The 20,999-nt window shown below is 43.5% G+C and overlaps 1 protein-coding gene across 10 annotated transcripts in view; it reads left to right on the top strand.

Moving 5' to 3' along the window:
* Positions 1-20,999, top strand: part of ACOT11 (acyl-CoA thioesterase 11) — a 112,588-nt gene that overhangs the window by 69,874 nt on the left and 21,715 nt on the right. For 5 of the 10 annotated variants that reach the window (XM_060276894.2, XM_088674022.1, XM_088674026.1 and 2 more), the window contains 3 exons: positions 7,363-7,510; positions 10,444-10,513; positions 19,084-19,144. In XM_060276894.2, the coding sequence (XP_060132877.2) occupies positions 7,363-7,510; positions 10,444-10,513; positions 19,084-19,144 (279 nt within the window). Of the gene's footprint in view, positions 1-55; positions 381-2,720; positions 2,835-7,362; positions 7,511-10,443; positions 10,514-15,594; positions 15,646-19,083; positions 19,145-20,999 lie in introns of those variants that run through there. The other 5 variants (XM_088674021.1, XM_088674024.1, XM_088674023.1 and 2 more) reach the window with 3 other exon arrangements.

Below are 20,999 nucleotides of genomic sequence, written 5' to 3'. Positions count from 1 at the left end.
GCCATTCCCTGTTGTGCTGGGGCCGTGGCAGTTGAAGACCGACATCTTGCTATACAGGACTTGGATTTGCACTAAAACAGACCTTTTGATTCAATACTGTTGACGGCTGCTTCAAGTTACATCTATAAGGGGAAGCACAAGTTGGTGCAATCATCTGTTCTGTTCCCTCTTGCTCCTGCTGAAGCTTTCTTTCCTGATTTGTGCCAAGATTGCCAGCTTCTAGGGATACAATCAGCTCTACTTCTACTGCTAGACTCAACAAGAATCCAGGTTACGAAGATCAGAAAGAAGCTTGAGTTTTTCTCTTTCCCTCTCGTACTGCTGCATTTGTGGCTGGCACTGGCCGGCCTGTTTCCAAAACAACAGCCTGAGGAAGGAAGGTTGGTGGAATGTCAGATTGCGAACAATTTGGGCTAAAGTATGGGCTTGAGGTTTCTGTTTTTGTCCAAATCTTCTCTTCTATTTTTAAACGCTTCCCAAGCTTGATTTCAGAGAAACAATGCCCTTGATTATCTCCATTTGCTGTCGCAATGACACCCAGCAATCCCTTTTCAATTGCAGTACCACCCTAGAGGCTCGCTCTGATTCACTCTCATGTGGGTGCCTGGGCAGTAACTAAATTGCTCTCCTTCGGCAGCTCCTGGACGTTTGACTCCTGGCATTGCAGCTGAAGTCATGTGAGGCATGTAGAGATTTCAAGGCAGTGCACAAGACAAACTTGTTCGTCAAAGAAAGCAGGTGGCCACTGACCTGTGCCTGCTTGCGGTGCTCTCCAAAACACTCCCAGAAAGCTTGATCCATGTCACTGCTCAAATCTTTTATCTCTATTAGGCTGGACTAGTTTGAATAATAAGCCTAAACTATTGTTGCCATATTGGATAAAAGTATGGGAAAGGAAAAATAGGTAAGGTAGGATTGTGCTTTATTACTTTTTTAGGGAACTAACAAACTGGTATGGGAGAATGTGTAAGTTTTTGTGTTGCACATTACTCTTCACTAGACTTGGCTGGCGGATAAAGGAACCACCATTACTCCTAATCAAATCAAACATGCACTGTACAGCATGTTTAATGCCATATCAAACGTTCTTCTGTTTCACCCACATAAATGCTATTTGATCATTATGACTGCAAATACTCTTGCACAGAAAAATGGTTATGGACCTAAATTGCTTATTAGTTGTAGATGAGCTCCACCAGACCATTTTAATCTCTGTCACAGTAATGTGTATTCAGACAACTGGAAGCCTCTGATCTGGTAACTGCTTAAAAGTAGGGGTGGCCTGTATGATTTTGCCCTCAAATCCATGAACTCAGCATCAATCATTTTCTCAGTCCTGTTTACTGCCAACGTTCCCTTATGTGTGGCTACTTCTGTGCTGCTTATATTTTTTTATTGCTGTATTGTGCAAGGTACCCACAATTCCTGGATTTAGTAAATGTTAGAATTTAATCAAGGCTTGAAGAACACAAACCCTGGGCAAGCACCTGGACTCCTGGAATTTTGCACCGCACAGAGGTTGGGGTGGCGTGCAATACTCATGTCAGGAATTGGGTTTCGTGTTTCCAGGATAAAAGGCCTGTGAGCAAGGTGTGCCTGGAGCCGAAATGGAGGGAGGAGCAGCAGCATTCCTGGAGCAGTTCTGGTTGTTGCTCCCAGCAGCAAAGCCCAGCAGCGGACAGAGCAGTAGTGGAACAAAGTAGCTTGACTTCCTGCTTTGGAAAGGAAGTTGTATGAAAACATTATTGTTGAATGTGTACATCAAAAGTTTGCTTGCCTTTTGTTTTTCCAATAGAATTTTGTTCTCATAACAACTTGCAACCTGACTATTACATCTATGCACTTGAATGCAGCAAAATTCTTAAGAACCACCTTGTCAAGTCGACAGTTTACATCAGTGTTTCTCAATCTTTTTTGGGCCACGGCACACTTGTTCCGTGAAAAAAATCACGAGGCACACCACCATTAAAAAGTTAAAAAAATTAACTCTGTGCCGCCCTATATTATAATTATGACTGTAAGAAACACTTGCCAAATATTGCTTTCCGGTGGGTTAGCGTTGTGTATTGGCGGCCGCCAGGCTTGTTTGCACTGAGCTTTGGGAAAGAGGAGGAGAAATATTGCTTTCCGGTGGGTTAGTGTTGTGTTTTGGCGGCCGCCAGGCACGTGACAATGCAAATCGCCCTTCTCGTCGCGGCACACCAGCCAGCGGAACAGCGGTTGAGAAACGCTGGTTTACATGACATCAAAAGTGTGTGTGTGTGTGTGTGAGAGAGAGAGAGAGAGAGATTGATTTGGTTGGCTTGTTGTCTCTGTAAGTGGCCCCAAAGCTGCTAAATATAGGTATCCTGGCTTATCACTTGTGTGTAGGCATGGAATTGACTTGAAATTGGATAGTAGGTTTGACTTAAATGGCTGCCAGTTACATACAGTTGTAACAGACGTTTGTTCAGCCCAGTAGAATTCTTGTGGCATGTCTGTACAGTATTGTTAATTATCAGCGAAAGGGTCTTGGCTTCCCTGAGTTAATCAATGGCTGGGAGAGAAACTGGAAGTGATTTTTGCTGCAGGATGGTGAGATCTACCTGCCTTTGGAAATGGCGGTCCTTCGACCTTAGGTTGTATCAGCAGTTATCTAAATGGAACACTCCTACGGTAGAAGTATTGAGAAAAGTGGGATCTGTCCAAGAGGAGGGGATGTGTTTTATTGTTGTTGACCCAGAGAAATTGTTTTAATGGGAAGATTGCTCCCACTGCAGCCTGTATCTCCTTCCTTTTATTTCCCTGTTGCGTCAATTCCAAGCTGTTACGACAAAGAACTCCTGATGATACAAGTGAGTGAGTGGGGCACATCTAGGCCTAGATGAGGGAAGTTCAGGCCAGAATTCTATGCTAATTTCTGATGTCTAGTGAATTACTCATCTTCAGATTAGTTTGCTGCAATATTGGTATAAAAAGGGTCAAAATCTAAAAATTAAAAGACTATCAAGAGATCGAGGTCTACAAGCACTTCTCCCCATTTTTCCTGACATTCCAACAAGAGAACTGATAATCTTTATAAGTATTTAACTTCTATATGATGTGTGTGTCTATATGTGTATGTAACATATATGAGAGTGGGGAGGGGAAGGGAGAGAGAGAAAGAAAGAGAAAAATACCGTATATTCCGGCGTATAAGACGACTGGGCGTATAAGACGACCCCCAACTTTTCCAGTTAAAATATAGAGTTTGGGATATACTCGCCGTATAAGAAATACGACCCGGCGTATAAGACGACCCCCGACTTTTGAGAAGATTTTCCTTGGTTAAAAAGTAGTCTTATATGTAGGAATATACAGTATATAAATGCAGAAGCCAATGCCGGTATCCTCTGCACAGTTAGGCACCTTCAACCTTCAGCCTATAGTCAGTTGGATAAAAGCAATTTAACTGTGCAGGACAGTAGCCAAAGAAACTATCTGGGCAATTAAAAAAACCACCAAAAACATTTGTTAATGTATAGATAGTTTGTTAGAAACAAACACGTATACAATAGCCTGAGAAATAGCCTGTTAAAATAGAATTTCCCCCTTTTATACAAGGGATATGATTTGGCTCCAACTCTTCAACTTGCATGCAATACAGAAAGGAGAAAGGATTTCAGGCTAGTAACTTGATCTACCCTAAATAGTAGATGAGTCATTCGGAATGATCATGTGCTGATGTATCTGTTAAGGATGCTCTACGTGGACAGTTCCAATAAACACATTTACATATCACAAAACACACTCCAGGCTTACAGTTTCTTAAAAACTCTAAAATCCGCAATTGGGCAATACCTTTATTGGGACCAATCAAAATGTAACGAAGTGTGTTATTTTAACATTTTTTTTTTTAAAAAAAACCCTCATCTTTTGACCAAATGGGCCCTTCTGGGAGCATATATGCTTTTTGTTTCTTTTTTCTTTTTACTGTAATACTACGGTAGTATGTGGGCACCCTCATACCTGCTATTTGAATTGCTTATTATTATTATTATTATTATTATTATTATTATTTAAACATTATGGCTATTCTTTCCGAAAGATTCTCGTTTTACACCTCCCCACACCGCACCCCCCATACATTAAAAAACTCAAGCCCTTTTAAAAAACTGACTTTTCCCACTGTCTTCCAAAATCCCAGCAAAAATAATGAGAAAAGGTCTATGTGGAGCAGTCTTTTCTGCTTATACCCCCCCCCCCAAAATGCATGTTTGCTTCAGGGTCAATTTTGGATAGCCCATGTTGCATTACTCCAGCAGCTTTCTCAGTCAGGAAAGGTCCTTCTGTAAAGATGTGGTGATGGAGGACCCCTCTACATATAGAAAAGAGCACTTCCGAGAGTTGAGGTGTTTATATGAATTACTTTTCAGGTAGACCACAGTGGGGGGGAGGGGTTAACCCTAAGCCAGGGCAACTCCCGCTTTGTGTGTATGTGGCTTACGAAAATCACTGAACTTCAGTGGCTGTTGAGCACCTAACCCTCTCAGCAAATCCCAGCTTTTGTGTTTCAGCAAAGCAAATAATTGCCAGCTTCTCGGGTCCAGGCTTATGTGAAAAGGGAGTCTGTTATAACAGCAGTGAAGTGGAATAGCCTATGTTTAGGAAGGGTGTAGTAGGTTTGCCAAAGAGAAGTTTTGTTTCAATGCAAACTCCTGATGGCCTCCCTTTTACCTTTTCTTATTCCCTGCTCCGCCTCAGGGCTGTTATTGGTGCCTAAAATAATACTGTATTGTGTTTTTTTTTCTAATATACAAAACAAATATATACTAAACAAAATGTAAAAGAGAATGGGGTAATGATGTCACAAATACCTTTTGATCCCGAAACACTGATCAGGAAGTCACTATATATACAGTAGTTGCCTCCCATCACATATATCAGAAACAAAACGGATGTTTGTACTGCCAAATATATTATTTTCCAAAGACCAGTATTAATCTCCATATTGGGTGAAAGTAATGTTGAGTAGTCTGAAGTCTTGTCTGAAGTATATACTGCAAGTTCGTTCCTCTGCTCGAACAGCCAGTGCCAAAAGGAAGATTTCAAGGAGAGCCTGCCTTCCCCTTTCTTTCTCTCCACCCCCCATGTGCATGGCTGACACTTGCTATGGATGGATATTTTTAAAAAGTTCTTCGTGCCATCTGTTTTTTTTTTGTGTGTGTGTGCATTAAAAGTGCATGTTTAAAGCATGCTGCCTGTAACACAAACGTTCCTTTTTACTGCATGCAATTGTTTCAACACTCACTTATTTCCAAAGGGTTAAAGAGCAAAGGTGATCCTTTCCCCAGATAACTCATTCATTGTCACCTTGATTGCATCAGGGAATGTACTTGTGCAAGTCTCACAGGCACATTCACTGTTCAACATCACTGAGGCTCAGCACAATCCCAACCCTGCTTTGTGAGTAGAATCCAATAATGCAAATGTCATGTGTGGATATTTACCTGCAGTTTAAGGATTACATTTCATGCATCTGATGGACTGTGTTGTGGCATGCACTTTCGTAGACTAGATTTCATAAGTCTTTTTTTTCAGTTTGTTTTTATTAGTTTTCAAATTAAGATAGAACCACAGATAACAACAAAATAATAATATATCCAACTAAAGCCAGAGCATACACAGCCCAAAACATATTAAATAATAACAGCCAATCTAAGCCAATCTAAGATCATGACATCCATATTTATCTAGACTGTGCAGGGAGAGATGCCTATAAATCCGAAACTATAAACTATATGACTATATGAAATAAATCCCATCATACTGAGTAGAAATGGCCAGAATCATCCTGTCCCTTTGAGACCCATAAGTTATGTTATTTTTTTCCACAATAACTAAATGTCAGAGATTTTATGCCGATTTGCTGGTCTTTAAGGTGCTGCAAGACGTTGTCTTTTCCTGAACAGACTAACACCAATGGCCCTCTGGAAACTGTTGCAAATACTTCCTGGATATCTCTTTAGTTTAAGGTGGGTCATTGGGTAGGAAGTCACAAATGAAAATCAGGAAGCATCAATAATACACTAGTCTTGGGAAAGTGTTAACTGGCTGTTATTAATATTTTCAATAGTGGTCAGCTGGGATTCAATAAAGCCTCTTCCTGCCACATCTCTTGTACAGGAAGTAGTATTTTTTTTTTGGAGGGGGGAATAACAATGCTTAAACAAGCATCAAGTTGCTGAGCAGGTATTATGCACAGTGCTTTCACAGAAAGACAACTGGAGAGACCAGCCTTATCAAAAAATAATAATTGTGCAACTCAAATCGGTTCAGACCAATTTTTTTTCTTTGCTTCTTGGTTTGAGGGATTGCATTGCCACTTGTGTTGTCCTTGTAATTATTCCTTGCATATGCATCAGGAATTCTGGCACATCCTTTGGCTCCCAGTTGACAGCTGCTTTTGGTTTAGCTGATGCCAAACTTGCCCCAAAGAACAGGGCCAGGGAAGCTGTGGTCCTCCAGATGTTGTTGGATTCCCAACAGCATGGCTGGTATTTGGGGATGATAGGAGCTGTAGTCTAATGACACCTGGAGGGCCAGATTCCCTATCCCAGGATTAGGTTTGGTAAACGTTGGAGGGATTTTGGGGTGTAGAAGTGTTTGGTTTTGGGGATGTGGTGGAAGTGTTTGGTTTAACCAGAAGCTCCTTTTGCCTGTGATTGGTCAGTTGCTAAATAGTTTTCGCTACTTGAATTTGTGGGGCAGAAAAAAGAAGGTGCTTTATTTGGGGGAAAAATTCCTTTGGTGGCCATTAACTAATCTTTTTTTGAGGTGGTTTCAGTCGCCCAAAAGCTTGGGTTTGAGGTTTGTGTTGCCATAGATATTAAAAAGCATTTGGCCCACCCTTAGGTGCCCTCAAAGTGTGGGTTGTGGGCATGGGTGTAGAGCCGGGATTTATGTTGGGGGGGGGGCGGGTAGGACACCCACCTGTCACCATCCTCTGCCTGGCTCTGTCTAGCAGATTCAGAATGAAACACATCAACAACAATTGCTTTTAATTACTTTCTTTTGACCCCAAGTGCTGAGAAAAATCGGTCAAAAACGTATCACCATTTCTACTTTAAGTTAAGTATTTTTATTTATTTATTTGCTTGCTTTTTTGGGGGGGGCAGCTGCTATCCCTGATCCCGCTTGACCACGCCCATGGTTGTGGGGGCTTCCCTTTTTGATGGGTCAAGAAGAGATGTAGGTGTGTGAATAAGTGTGCTAAACGCGCTGCATAGCTTGACACACTGGAGGAAATCGGGTATCCAGACTGCAGCCGGGCGGCGAGGCGTCTTGCTCTCTCTCCGCCCTGACTCGCTGCTTTGTTCTCTCTGTCTCTCCTTTCCCCCTCAGAGCTCGCCGGAGGGGCCCATGGAGAGTTACCGGAATGCCACCGAGGTGCAGATGACTCAGATGGTGCAGCCCTGCCACACCAACCACCGCCGCGAGCTCAGCATTGGGCAGCTCCTCAAATGGATCGACACAGCCGCCTGCCTCTCCGGTGAGCCGCCGCGGACTTGCCCCGGGCACGCGGAGGGGCGAGAGCTCGTTTCTTAGCAACCTGCCCTCGGCTGGATCTAAAGCGCTCGCTCGCGCACACACACACACGCCCTTAGCTTGCTCACTGCTCGCTCTTAAGGTGGGCCGAGCGAGTTCCGGCCGCAGCCCTCGCCGCCCAAGGGAGAGGGGTTAAAAAAAAGGCTTTTAGGGCAACGGGCGGGCCGGCCTCGCCTGTTTTCCTTCATAGCCAATAAATCTGGGGGCGGGAGCGCGGACGGAAACGTCGGGAGGGACGCCATATCGCGGGGAAGCCTGTACACGTGAAGGCTCCCTGCATCCGTGGACTTGCAGAGGGAAAGAGGAAGGGGACCGACTTGGCGCTCCCCACTTAGGGACCTCTATCCCCCTTCCCTACCGCTCTGAAAAACAAAACCGTGAGAGAAACTTTTCTGAGCTAAAGTCAAGCTCGTTTGGAACTTTGTCTTTTTTCTTCATATTTTAATTCCCTGGGCTAGCGGTAACTGTGAAATAAAAATAATGTTCGTGCACACATGTATGGAGAACAATTGAAGTGCAGGGCTGGAAGTGGCAAAACAAAACAAAACAAAACAAAAAACAAGAATGAGCAGAGGGTTAGTGTAGTTTTGAATTGTGAATTAAGCTGGGCTGGCAGCTGGAGGCTTCATTTGGCACCAAGAAGAAAATACTCATTGCCAGTTCAGAGGCAAGACAGAAGCGCATGGAGGGCTGTGGCAAGAGGGTTCATGGGGTGCAATGGTGGTGCTGGGGCGCATGTCCCACCAGTGTCCAACTTCATCTCAAAGCTTCCCTAACGTAAAACTAGTTGCTGATCAGCAGATCAAGAGTGTAACTGCACAAGCAGAGATTCCTAGATTTGACCACCAGGCCAAAAGTGCTGGTGGAGAAAAGCAAGCTAGGGGGGAACCCCCCCCCCACCAAACCAGAGCAGCCATGCCCACTGTTATTGGTCTTTAATATGGAGTGCAGCTTATTTGTTTTCCCCTCTGGGCATGTTGCCTTTAGAACCTTTAACTACATTGTAGAAGCACTACTAAGGAACTTCATAAAGGAGCTTGCATTTTGAAAGCAGATGAATCTGAGGGGCTTAATCAATGAACTTATTCCACTTTAAATGTGCCCAAGTCACACTGTTGTAATGATCAGAGGTTTGGGAAAGACTAAATGCACTCTAGTCTTGTACACTCACAGGCAGGATTGCTCACCTGCCAGACGTCCACAGAGGAATCTGCACAATCCATAAGAATAGCCCTGTTGGATCAGAACCGAGGCCTATTCCATTCAGCAACCTGCTTTCCCACAGTAGCCTGATAGATACTACTTATACTACTGACACTTCCAGACATACAAGCAAATGCCCCTTCTTCCTTGTATATACTTTGCTCTGCCCTGGGCATTCAAAGGTAGACTGCCTCTCACCTGGGAGGTTCCATTTAGCTGTCATAGCTAATAGCAATATGTTCTCTCAATTTGTCCAATCTTTCTAAAGCAATCTAAGGGCTCATGCACACTTTCTTTTGTGCCATGTTTCTAAGCACAGGTCTGAGCTTTAAAGCTCCGTGTCCAAATATTGTTATTGTTTTCTCCTGGCACTTTCCCCAGAAGAACCCTCATTTTACTGCTGCATCAGAGCAAATGGTTCAGAAGTGGGTGTCCCTAGGTAGTACTCAGATACCTTTAGAGAGGTGACTTATGCAAACACTTCCATTGGGTTCTCTTTAGCACTGTAGCTGGTACTTGCTTAGCTGGAGAGCGTTGTGTGTAGAAACCTCTAATTTCTGTGTGAATGAATTTTGGAATGTAGCCTATCATACAAAGGTAAGTATTCCACCCATTGTCCCACCCAATTTGGCTCTGCCCTCCCCCACTTGAATGTACTATGGAATGTTGCTCTCGGGCTACAGAAGATTTCCTACCCCTACCTTAACTCCACAAATTAAAATTTGACCTTGCTAATTAAATTGGCACTCACCGTTAATCAAGTAAACCTTCAATTGATTAATTCTGTCAATTAAAACTGATTACAACTTACGGGACTTTTAGCGTCAATACTTCAACTGACCTGAAGTTCTGATGCAAAGGAAAGCTATTGAGAAGGGTATATTGCTGTTTATGGAGCTGCTTGCACAGTGGAAAGATAGCTTCTTAAATTAAAATGAGGCTTGGAAGGTAACAATAATAATCGTACAATCAGAGAGATCACCAACCTTTTTGGGGGCCCATCTGCATGTTTGGAAGTCTCTGTTTTGGGCACCACAAAATGTTCATCTCCCGGAAGAAAAGCTGACAGTGCTCAGAACCACCTCCCCTCCACCCTCCCTGCAAGAAGAGGCAAAAACACCCACACCTATGCCAAAATAAAGCACAAAATAAAAGCAGTCCACACCCTCGAAAAAACCTGGCAAACCTTGCAATAACCTCCCAAGCCAAAAAAACATGAGTAAAAAGAATGAGGTTGGAAGGGGGCATGTTGGGGACTCTAGATATAGGTAAACCACCATTCTAGAAGAGAAGCGTAGCCTTTTGAATACAATATTTCAGATACGAAATACCTAGCATCAAATCTTTAGGAGTCAACCTTGCAAAGAGCTGAAAAAAACATTTTGAATGCCTATGTTCCAACAGCAGCTTTTTAGGCAATTGGGTGATCACCTGCCTGGGATTCCCCCCCCCCCAATTCTGCATGTGGGGATAATTATGAGAGTGCTTCTTAACATAGCAGGCGCATGTGCTGGACTCTGCAGTTTTATGCGCCCTACCATGGTGCCGGTTTTGTTCCTGCAACCAAGGCTTCTTGTTTCCATTCCAAGCCTGCAACTGTAATTACTGTGAACAGAAAGAGCCCTGTTTGCTGCAATGATGTACATAACTAATGTGGTTTGTTTGCCTTTTCAGCCGAGAGGCATGCTGGCTGCCCCTGCGTCACGGCTTCAGTGGATGATATCTATTTTGAGCACACAATTAGGTAACTGCCTCACTTCCTTGCCTCATTGCAGTTCAACTGGATTTTTAACTGGATTTTTAAAAATGTGCCTTTAGCAAATGCAGAAGTAGTAGAAATATGTGCCATGTTAATTAGCCCTTTTGAGCCTGGGTAACTTCTCTGGGTTGTTGTTTTCTTCTTCTTCTTTTCCTTTTACTGGGACAGCCAATGAAAAATATTAGGTTGAAAAATCAATGGTTTCTCCTTATCCATTAAGATGGGGTGTTCCAACTCTGCTGTTTCAGCACTGCAAAACAGGCCTCACCTTTGGCATGTGCCCTTAACAAAGAATGCAGTGCAGATGCGGAGGGTCTGGGGAACTTTGATTCCCTTGTTATAGCATTCCTAGTCATGTGTTATGCTTGCAAATAAAATAGCACATTTGGGGAAGACAGTGGGACAAGCGTGCTCGCTCCAACCCCTTCTTTGTCCCATCTCTCTCCAATTCAGGGAAGAGCGGCCTCTGAAGTGGGGAGTCCCCTGTACTTTAGGGGTCTCCCTATGCATTTTAGAATCCTGTTTTTCTAGGGTTTCCTAAAGTGTTCAGGGAGTCTCCAGGACTACATTGACAATTTGGAGGGTGATGAGGATGGGGGTGTAGCACTAGCACACATGTCCCCATTGTCCCCCTACACACTTACTCTAGCTCCCTTCAGGTATTATATTTAAGAGTAACATTACACACAAGTTGACATCCCAGGTAGAAGGTTCAATCGGAGCAGTCTCGGGACCTGCTTTGAATTCGGTTCTGTTTGAAGGTCGGTTCTGTTCCAAGAACGAAGAGAGTACTTTGGAGCATTTGCAGGAAGCTGCCTTCCCTACTGACCACAGCCCACCCGACACATCTGGCGTTTGGGGAGGATGTTTTGGGGATTATAGGATTACGACTTCTCCGAGGGCTTGAGCCTCAGCACCTCTCTGATTTAGAAAACGAGTCGGTGCCAAAATGTGCAGCTGCCTCATCTTACACAGTGATGTGCGTCAGCTGCAAGAACATATCTGTTCTTCTTTTAACCAGCTTTATTTATTTCAATTTCTGTTAATATACCAGGTCAAAGTATTTGTCTCTCTAGCCCTGTATGATGTTCCTTGACTGGCAATGGCTCTCCAGTGCACCAAGCAGAGGCCTTTCCCGGGGTTGTCTCAACTGGAGATGCCAAGGATCTTCTGCACAAAAAGCGATGACCTCTCTCCATCCTCTTCTAGAGGAAGGTCACAAAACAAACTCCTTCAGGGCACAGGAATGTGGTCCATGGAGGCACAGGTCAATTCTGTGTCCAGGGCAGCTGTCTATCATCTTCATCTGGTACGCAGGCTGAGACCCTAACTGCCTGCGGTCTGCCTCTCCTGAGTAGTGCATGCTCTGGTTATCTCCCGCTTGGATTACTGCAATGCGCTCTACGTGGGGCTACCTTTGAAGGTGACCCGGAAACTACAACTAATCCAGAAGGCGGCAGCTAGACTGGTGACTGGGAGCGGCCGCCGAGTCCGCATAACACCGGTCTTGAAAGACCTACATTGGCTCCCAGTACGTTTCCGAGCAAGGGACGCAGGTGGCGCTGTGGGTTAAACCACAGAGCCTAGGGCTTGCTGATCAGAAGGTCGGCGGTTCGAATCCCTGCGACGGGGTGAGCTCCCGTTGCTCGGTCCCAGCTCCTGCCAACCTAGCAGTTCGAAAGCACGTCAAAAGTGCAAGTAGATAAATAGGGACCACTACAGCGGGACGGTAAACAGCGTTTCTGTGTGCTGCTCTGGTTCACCAGAAGCGGCTTTATCATGCTGGCCACATGACCTGGAAGCTGTACCAATAATGCGAGATGAGCACGCAACCCCAGAGTCGGTCACGACTGAACCTAATGGTCAGGGGTCCCTTTACCTTTACCTTTACCTTACGTTTCCAAGCACAATTCAAAGTGTTGGTGCTGACCTTTAAAGCCCTAAATGGCCTAGGTCCAGTATACCTGAAGGAGCGTCTCCACCCCCATCATTCTGCCTGGACACTGAGGTCCAGCGCCGTGGGCCTTCTAGTGGTTCCCTCACTGCGAGAAGCAAAGCTACAGAGAACCAGGCAGAGGGCTTTCTCGGTAGTGGCACCCACCCTGTGGAATGCCCTCCCATCAGAGGTCAGAGAGATAAACAACTACCTGACATTTAGAAAATACCTAAAGGCAGCCCTGTTTAGGGAAGTTTTTAATGTGTGATATTTGATGTATTTTAATGTTTGTTGGAAGCCGCCCAGAGTGGCAGGGGAAACCCAGCCAGATGGGTGGGGTATAAATAATAAATTATTATTATTATTATTATTATTATTATTATTATTATTATTTTATTGTACTGAATGAGGAACATCTGCCTATCAAGTATTGCCTTCACTGACTGGCAGCAACTCTCTAGGGTTTCAGATGGGTCTTTCCCAATGGAGGACTTTTGAGATAGACTGTTATTAGGCGGCAGAGCAACTGCCTTAGGTGGAGAAGGCCTATGGTTAAATCCCAGGCACCTCCTGGTAGTGCTGGGAATTTAAATAATTAATTAACAGGATCTATATCCTGCTTGATCACCCATTGGCTCTAGGTGGTTTACACAGAATGTCCCTCGTTTCATACCCTGGAGAGCCACTGCCAGTCAGTGTAGACCAGGGTTCTCCAAACTTAGGTATCCAGTTGTTTTTTTGGACTACAACTCCCATCATCCCTAGCTAGCCGGCCCAGTGGTCAGAGATGATGGGAACTGTAGTCCAAAAGCAGCTGGTGTAGACAATACTGGGTTAGATGGACAGTCTGACATGGTATAAGGCAGCTTCCTAGGCCCACGCAGAGATGCCAGGGATTGAACCTGGGACATTCTGCATGCGAAGCAGGTGCCCTACCATTGACCGATGGTCCTCCCCCGTGGCGTTTATATTTAAACTTAAAGCCTTGAAGCAAATTTTCTGAAACAGAACATTCACGCTGAATTTTTATTATCCTGCCGTTCGTATTTGAATATATTCATGTGTTACACAAATGGCATGAAATCATTATGGTAAGCGCAAGCTCTGTGGCATACCTGTCTGTGTTAAAAATTAATAAAGCACCTTTCAGGCAGCGGTGAGAGATTAAATGGGCTTCTTTTTCAGAGGGCAGGTATGTAAAAACCCAGGTCCTTTTTTCTAGCTTATGGGGTGGGTGGTTGTGCCCTTATTTTGGGAAAGCTGTCAGAAGAATGGGTGAATTTGGAGTTTTGCCTCTCTTTTTTTGGTAATACTTTAAACTTTTATATTCCATTTGAGTGCCCATCATCTTGATTCTTTTATATGCGAGGATTTGCTAACAGACTGCATGACTCTCAATATGGCTTCAGATCAGGAATGGGGAACCTTTAGTCCTCCAGATGTTGGACTCCAACTCCCATCAGCCCCACCCAGTGTGGCCAATGGTCTGGAGTAGAAGGGCATTGTAGTCCAACAGCATCTGAAAGACCAAAAGGTTCTCTATTCCTGACGCAGATTATTATGTCCCATTTACTACCACCTGGATGCCCACTCTCAGCCAGAGTTTGGATGCTTGGGAAAGATCGTGGTTTTAAAAGGTTAAAACTAGCATAATGGCTTGGGCTCAGAGAGGGACAAGGAGTCAGTGCATTTTTTTTAAAAAAGGCATTTTATCTGCCTGGTCCTGGTCCTCTAGCTGCTATGGGTTGAACCAAGAGAAGTTTCCTGTCTTCAAGGCCAGCCCCATATAGGAAAAATTACAGTAGTCCAAATGGGATATTACCAGAGTGTAGATAATTACAGTGGTACCTTGGTTTCCGAACTTAATCTGTTCCGAAAGTCCATTCTTAAACCAAAACTGTTCTTAAACTGAGGCGTGCTTTCCCTAATGAGGTCTCCCGCTGCCGGTGCCCTCCTGCCGTTTGGATTCCGTTCTTAGACCGAGGTAAAATTCTCAAACCGGGACACTATTTCTGGTTTTGCAGAGTTTGTAAACCGAATTGTTCTTAAACCAGACTGTTCTTAAACCGAGGTACCATTGTATGACCAGGCTATCTCTGTCAAGGAGAGGCTGTAGCTGCAGACAGGTGTTTCAATACATGGATGCTGCTTGGCTTTACTAAGGCAAGGCTGGATCAAAGATTACCCCAAACCTTGAAAAGATAGTCAAAGGGAGATGTTTCTGAGCCAAAGCGCATGGCTGCATATGCTGTGGAAGACAGTTATGTTTTGTGAGTGCTCTATTAAGTGATAATGATCATGGTTAGAGTGTACTATATATAAAACACTGGAACTTCTAAACAGATACCGGTAGTACTTGAGCAGTGGTAGAACTCATATCCATGCTTATTACGCTCCAGGGAAGCAAAAAAAGACAAAGGTGCAAGACTTCCCGCAAGCCACATATTCCCAGATAAATGCCAGCATGCAAACAACACATGCAGATTGGAAATAAGCAGAGAAATATGAGCCAGGATTGTCTTCACACCTGAGATCAGCTTGAATGGTGCTAAAACTGAGGGGTAAATGAAGACCAGTAGCCCACTGACTTGGGTTGGCTTCTTGTCTATGCAGGAACTCTTGGATCAGTGTTTTGTCTCAAAATCAGAAGCCCAATAATGTTCACTTTAAAAACATGGGGGGGGGGAGCAAGAATCAGCACAGGTTATTCAGCACCTTTTAATCGACACAGCAGACTTGTAAGGTGGGCTAGATGGAGACTAGCCCAAGGGCACTCAGTGAATTGTGGGGTTTGGACTCTGATCTGCTTGGGTTCATGTCAGACACTGTCCAGTAGACTGAACTTCTGATATGAATAGAAAATATGGACGGTGCCTGCTGGCCTTTTGTCTGTCCATGTTTAAGCCTATCCTTCTCCCTGTTCTCCCACAGCTGAAAAGCATCTATAAGAATGTTCCAGGGCCACTCAGTTATGTTGACTTGGTAGGTTGGACAATTAAGGTCCCGTAATGAAACACACCCCTTAGGTCCCACAGAGTTTATGCAAATGTGTGTTTTATATTGTCAGAGGCGACTTCTTTCTTTTTCAGCTGCACTTTGCTTTGTTTCCCTCCTTATCCTTTTGTATTAGACAGCTGCATGTAAAGTCTCCTTGGTGCCTATGTGGGATGGACGAAGCCTGGTAGGAGCCTTTGCAGTACAAATGTTTACAGCAATAGACTAGATCGCTGATCTCCTAACCCACTGATGTCCTGAGATACTGGTGTTAATTAACCTAACTGACACGGTATTCAGAATGCACCTACTAGCCTGCTTTTCCTGTGCACAGAGGCGGTTCTCAAAAAAGTGTAATATTCACTTTCTGCAGCTTGCAGATGTTCTTTCCATCTTTCCGTCTCTAAAACAAACTGTAACTCTTCACAGGGTGCACATGGGACTATAAAATTGTTGTGTGAAAAATGAAGGGATGCTTTGTCCATCTGCTGTTCTGGCTTCTAGAAAACATGCAGTTGCCAGATGAAGGGCTCATTTTATGGGAGCAATTTCATTTTCTTCATACCGGTATTACTCTATGAGTGGATGGAGAGGGAGTAGGTTTGTGTTTTGTAGGACCAAGAAGGTGCATTAGGAGGACTTCAGCCCCCCGTAGCTTTTTACCTCTATGTCCCAAATCCAGATCAGGGGTATTAAAGGGGAAGGGTGAGTAGGGTCGGAGCCTGTTAGTTACCAGAATGAAGAGTGACTTTCAAAAAGGCAGGGATTCAAACTGTTATGTGTTAACTGCAATTAAATCCCTAAGTGCAAAGTAGGAGTTGAAGAAGCTTCATCTGAAAAACCATCCGGAAAATCTGAAATCTACACAACTCTCCGGGAGTTGTGCTTCAGATGAGCAATGTTTTCTCTTAATGTCATACAAATGCATTTCCTGAATGTCAACTGATGGCAAATGTAACCCAGTCCTGCAGTGTCATCCAGAGATATTAGCAGTACTCTTAATCATGCACAGGGACTCTAAAAATAGCTTCCCCCAACTATTATTGTTTTTTTCATTATGCGTTTTCTTTATACATTATGCAAACCATTGTTTTAAAAACACACACACACATCTATCTACATGCGCTAAAATTTTTGGTACAAGCTATACCCCAAAGCATTGCTGAAATCCTTTCTGTATTTTCCTGGGTATTGTGGTATAAGTCCTACTGAGCACAGTGGGACTTTATTCTTTCTGGAGAAGTATGCATCGGATTGTGCTTCATGAGAGAAGTCATGCTATACCAGGCGGGGCAAAATTCTTTCTTTAGTCCATCATTCAGATCAGACAGCATTTTATAATTCACACAAGAATCAATATGCATGCATAGCATTTAGTAAAACTGAGCCAGTGCATGTTTTTTGGCTACTTCTGGGCTTTGCAGTTCAGAATGTGGTTACCTTCAGATGCTGTTGGACTACATCACCCATCAATCCTAGCCAGCATGTCCAGCTAAGGATGATGGGAGCTGTAGTCCAGAAACATTGGTTGCCTCTGGCATAGCCTGTTAAACAGCTGAATAGTTTTGTTGCATTCACCTTTCTGGCTTAGTTTCTTGACTGTTCTTTCCAGTTCAGAATTGTCAACAAACTACCAACAACTCTAAGAAGAAGGAAGTTGATCCTCTCTAAATCTTCTGGGTTTTTTTTGTTTTTAAATAATGCTTTGAAGCAAACTGTTGGAATAGCATTAGTAAATTGCTCACTCCCTGATTTAAGTAACACGTCCCTTTGAAATGGGGCAAAATCTTCAATATTCTGACAGAGACGTTTAATTTAGTTCTTGATCTTATTTGCGTGCCTTTTGCATGTCAAATGCCTTTATTGCAAAATAATTACCTGTCTGCATATAATTTCTGAGAGTTTAGTCGATGAAAGGAAGGGCTTGTGTGAAAGAAACTGGGTTAGTGGGTGAATCTTTGCTTGGGATCTGTGTTTGTTGTAATAGTATATGACAGGCATCCCCAAACATTGGCCCTCCAGATGTTTTGGACTACAATTCCCATCATCCCTGACCACTGGTCCTGTTAGCTAGGGATCATGGGAGTTGTAGGCCAAAACATCTGGAGGGTCGCAGTTTGGGGATGCTTGGTATATGATCTCCTGTGTGCATGTATGCCTTTTGGGTGTTTTAAGGCCAGTATGAAGGCAGTTCTCTTTCGACATCCATAGTTTCCACTTGTGTGTGTGTGTGTGTTTGTACACACACACACACACACACACACACACACACACACACACCTGCACCCTGAGAAACTTACTTTTGAATCCTTTTATGTTATTTGATTCTTATCTTTTTCGAATTTTTAATGTATTTTCTGTTTTTGTGTATTTGATTTTGTATTTTTTTTTAATTACTTGAATAAAGATCTATTTTAAATTTAAAAAAAAGAGAGAAACTTACTTTTCAGAATATAGCACTTAAACTGTGAGAGTTAATCTCCAGCTAATGGTGTGTGATTCTAAATATTATTAATTCAGTTTTTACCCCGCTGTTTGACCCTACCTGAAAAACATCCCTTTGAGTTTCATCAGCAATTGCACTGGGTGGCAGTAAGAGGATGTGTCCTTAAAGAGGCTGTGTCCACTCCTAAGGTGCTTCCAGACGGGAGCTCAGTTTCCTAAATGGGTCATTGGGATATTGCAAAATAGGTTGCCTGTAGCAGATTTAAATGGGAGAAATTATGGGCTGGGTTTTTAATGTCAGTGATATGGGTGGAAATGTGCATGTATGAGGATCACAGGTTCCACAAGGAACAGCTGTCTGGAAGCACCCCTAGACAAAACACCACGTGGGAACCTGGCACTTGAGCCTAGCTTCATGCCAAGCAGATTCACTTGGCTTGTAGCAAGAGGGTGGAGGCATCCTTCACTAACCATATCAATGAACTCCTACATCTCATATCTGGGCTGATCTGATGGAGAAGCTTAAGGAAAGTCCTGTGTTGAAATGAAGTGTTTAAAGCAGGTTGTGACCATCCTGCCTAACCTTTTCCCTGTTGATTCTGTTCTCATATTTTTTTTTTTACTGAGAAACTGAAAGGGGAGAGAGACTTGCCATTGCGCTTGAGAGCTTATATTAAAGCTGAGCATCTCTGAACCCAGGCAGATAACTTTTTGAGGGATGACACATCCCGCTTCCTTTATCGAGAGGTAGATATGATTTAAATGTGTGTTTAGCCATGGGTGAAATCTTATCTATGTGCCCTTTTCTGATGAACCAGAAAACTACACGAGGCCTGGGCCTGCAAAGTCTTCCACTTGGGACCTGGTGGGGAGGGGAAAAAATAATTTCCATCCCATAAATCTCTAGGCCTATCCAGTGCTTCCTCTCAGCCGTCCCCGTGAACTGTCCGGGTGACCTAACTTACAGGCCTCAGGAATTAATCTGACTGTGTTGCTTCTAGACACCCGGTGGGAGTGATTTGAGCAGAAAGCTATCTTAACAAATGGACCATGACAGCAGTATTGTCAAGCAGGGCCCACCAGTCAGGTAGAACTCCTGCATATCAGAACCACAGGATGCTTTCTACCAATTGCATTTTAATGTTTCTTATCTTATTTATCTTTTCTCCCCTATCCCTAGTGTTGGGCAAGTTGTCAACATCAAAGCAAAAGTGAACCGAGCATTTAACTCTAGCATGGAGGTTTGTATGCTTCAGTGTGCTATCTTGGAGGACTTACATTTGTTGCCCAATAAGCAGTTAAGGTTGCAATCCTAACCCCACTTACCTGGGAGCAAACTCCGCTGCATTCAGTGGGACTTCTGAGAAGGCTAGGATCTCAGCCTTGCAGTTGCCAGTACCATGCACTCAATTTTTGTTCTCCAGAAAGATAATGCAAACATGCAGTTATTGAGTTAATTTGAATTGAAGATGAGTTGCTGGGATACATACACACACACACACACACACACACACACACACACACACACACACACCTATATATACACACACCTTAGATCTCAAATGACTTGCAAGATGAATGTTTTGGGTCCCGAATGCCGCAAACCTGGAAGTGATTCTTCCGGTTTGCAAATGTTCTTTGGAACCTGAACATCTGTTCCGACTTCTGTGGCTTCCGATTGGCTGCAGGAGCTTCCTGCAGCCAATCAGAAGCCGCACCTTGGTTTCTGAACTGTTTTGGAAGTTGAAAGGACTTCTAGTACGGATTCCATTCGACTTCCAAGATACCACTGTACTCGTGTGTGTGTGTGTGTGTATACAACCAATGAAACAACCAATATATCTCATAAAAAGTTGAAACAAAATTTAAAAAAATTCCTTCCAGTAGCACCTTAGAGACCAACTAAGTTTGTCATTGGTATGAGCTTTCGTGTGCATGCACACTTCTTTAAATACCATAAAAATTTGTTATCTGCTTTCCTAAGTTGTTTAATATATCAAAGGATGTTCATAACCACGTAGAGGATGAGGATAGGTGGTGGAGGGTAAATGAAAAAGTGCAAGCTTTGTTATGTGAATACTAAACATTGTTTTCTTTGTCGAGCTTGAAATATTTTTGGCAAAAGAAGGGGGTTGGATAGTTTAAAGGAAAACAGGGAGGGCCAGGGATGAGGAGTCCTATAGGAATAATGCATGACACAGAAATAACATTCAACTATTTGGAGTGAATGCTACATAAGGGAAAGGCTGTTTTCTGTGTCTTCCTGTAGAAGTAAATCTTGGTTTCAGCTTCATTTCCAGCTTCCTATGTCCTGTCAATGGGTTGAAATTCACTGTAGTGCAGTGGAGAGGTGGCTTTCATGGCAGCCTATTTCATTTCGTTTCATTTTTTTAAACCATACCCCACATATCTGGCAAAAATCAAATCAAATCAAATTCAGGGCACTTACATGATCTATAAAGCAATAACCATAAAAACAATTGCAAAACCAATAACGCATGAAACAAAAGCAATTTTAATAGCCAATACGAACCACATGAGAAAATTTTAAAAGCGCATATAGGCTCAGAGCAGCAGCCAATAAAACCACAAGCAGGGACAATACCAGCCGCAATGAGGACTTAAATGGTACAGTTTAACCACCACCGAAAACTTGAGTGAACAGAACAGACTTCAACAGGTGCTTAATAAAATACTGCAAATACGGTGCCAGGTAGATGTCTCTTAGGAGGGAGTTGCAGAATGAGGTACAACCGCAGAAGCAGCTCTGTCTCTGGTTACGGCTCACTACTCATGGTAGGAGCTTCTAGAAAAGGGTTTCCAAATACTACCTTAGCTTTTGGGCAGGTTCATGTGACCCTGCACCAGTCCGTGCAGAGGAACATCCTCCATGTCAAGCAACATGTAGAGTAAAATGGGAGTCAAAATCCACTTGCTCGGCACAGTGATCATGCTACAGCTGAAGTACTATTTTACTTGTGAGTTGCTGAGCTTTTGAAGCATATTGGCAAGATTTGTGTGCCAGAATCGTGTCACATTCCTATAGCAAAGCCTTGTATTTCTTGGCTATTTTTCCATGTGCATGTGAATCCTGGA

The sequence above is a fragment of the Zootoca vivipara genome, chromosome 7 (assembly GCF_965207765.1).
Source record: "Zootoca vivipara chromosome 7, rZooViv2.hap1.1, whole genome shotgun sequence".
NCBI lineage: Eukaryota > Metazoa > Chordata > Lepidosauria > Squamata > Lacertidae > Zootoca > Zootoca vivipara.
This window is presented reverse-complemented; position numbering and strand designations above follow the sequence as displayed.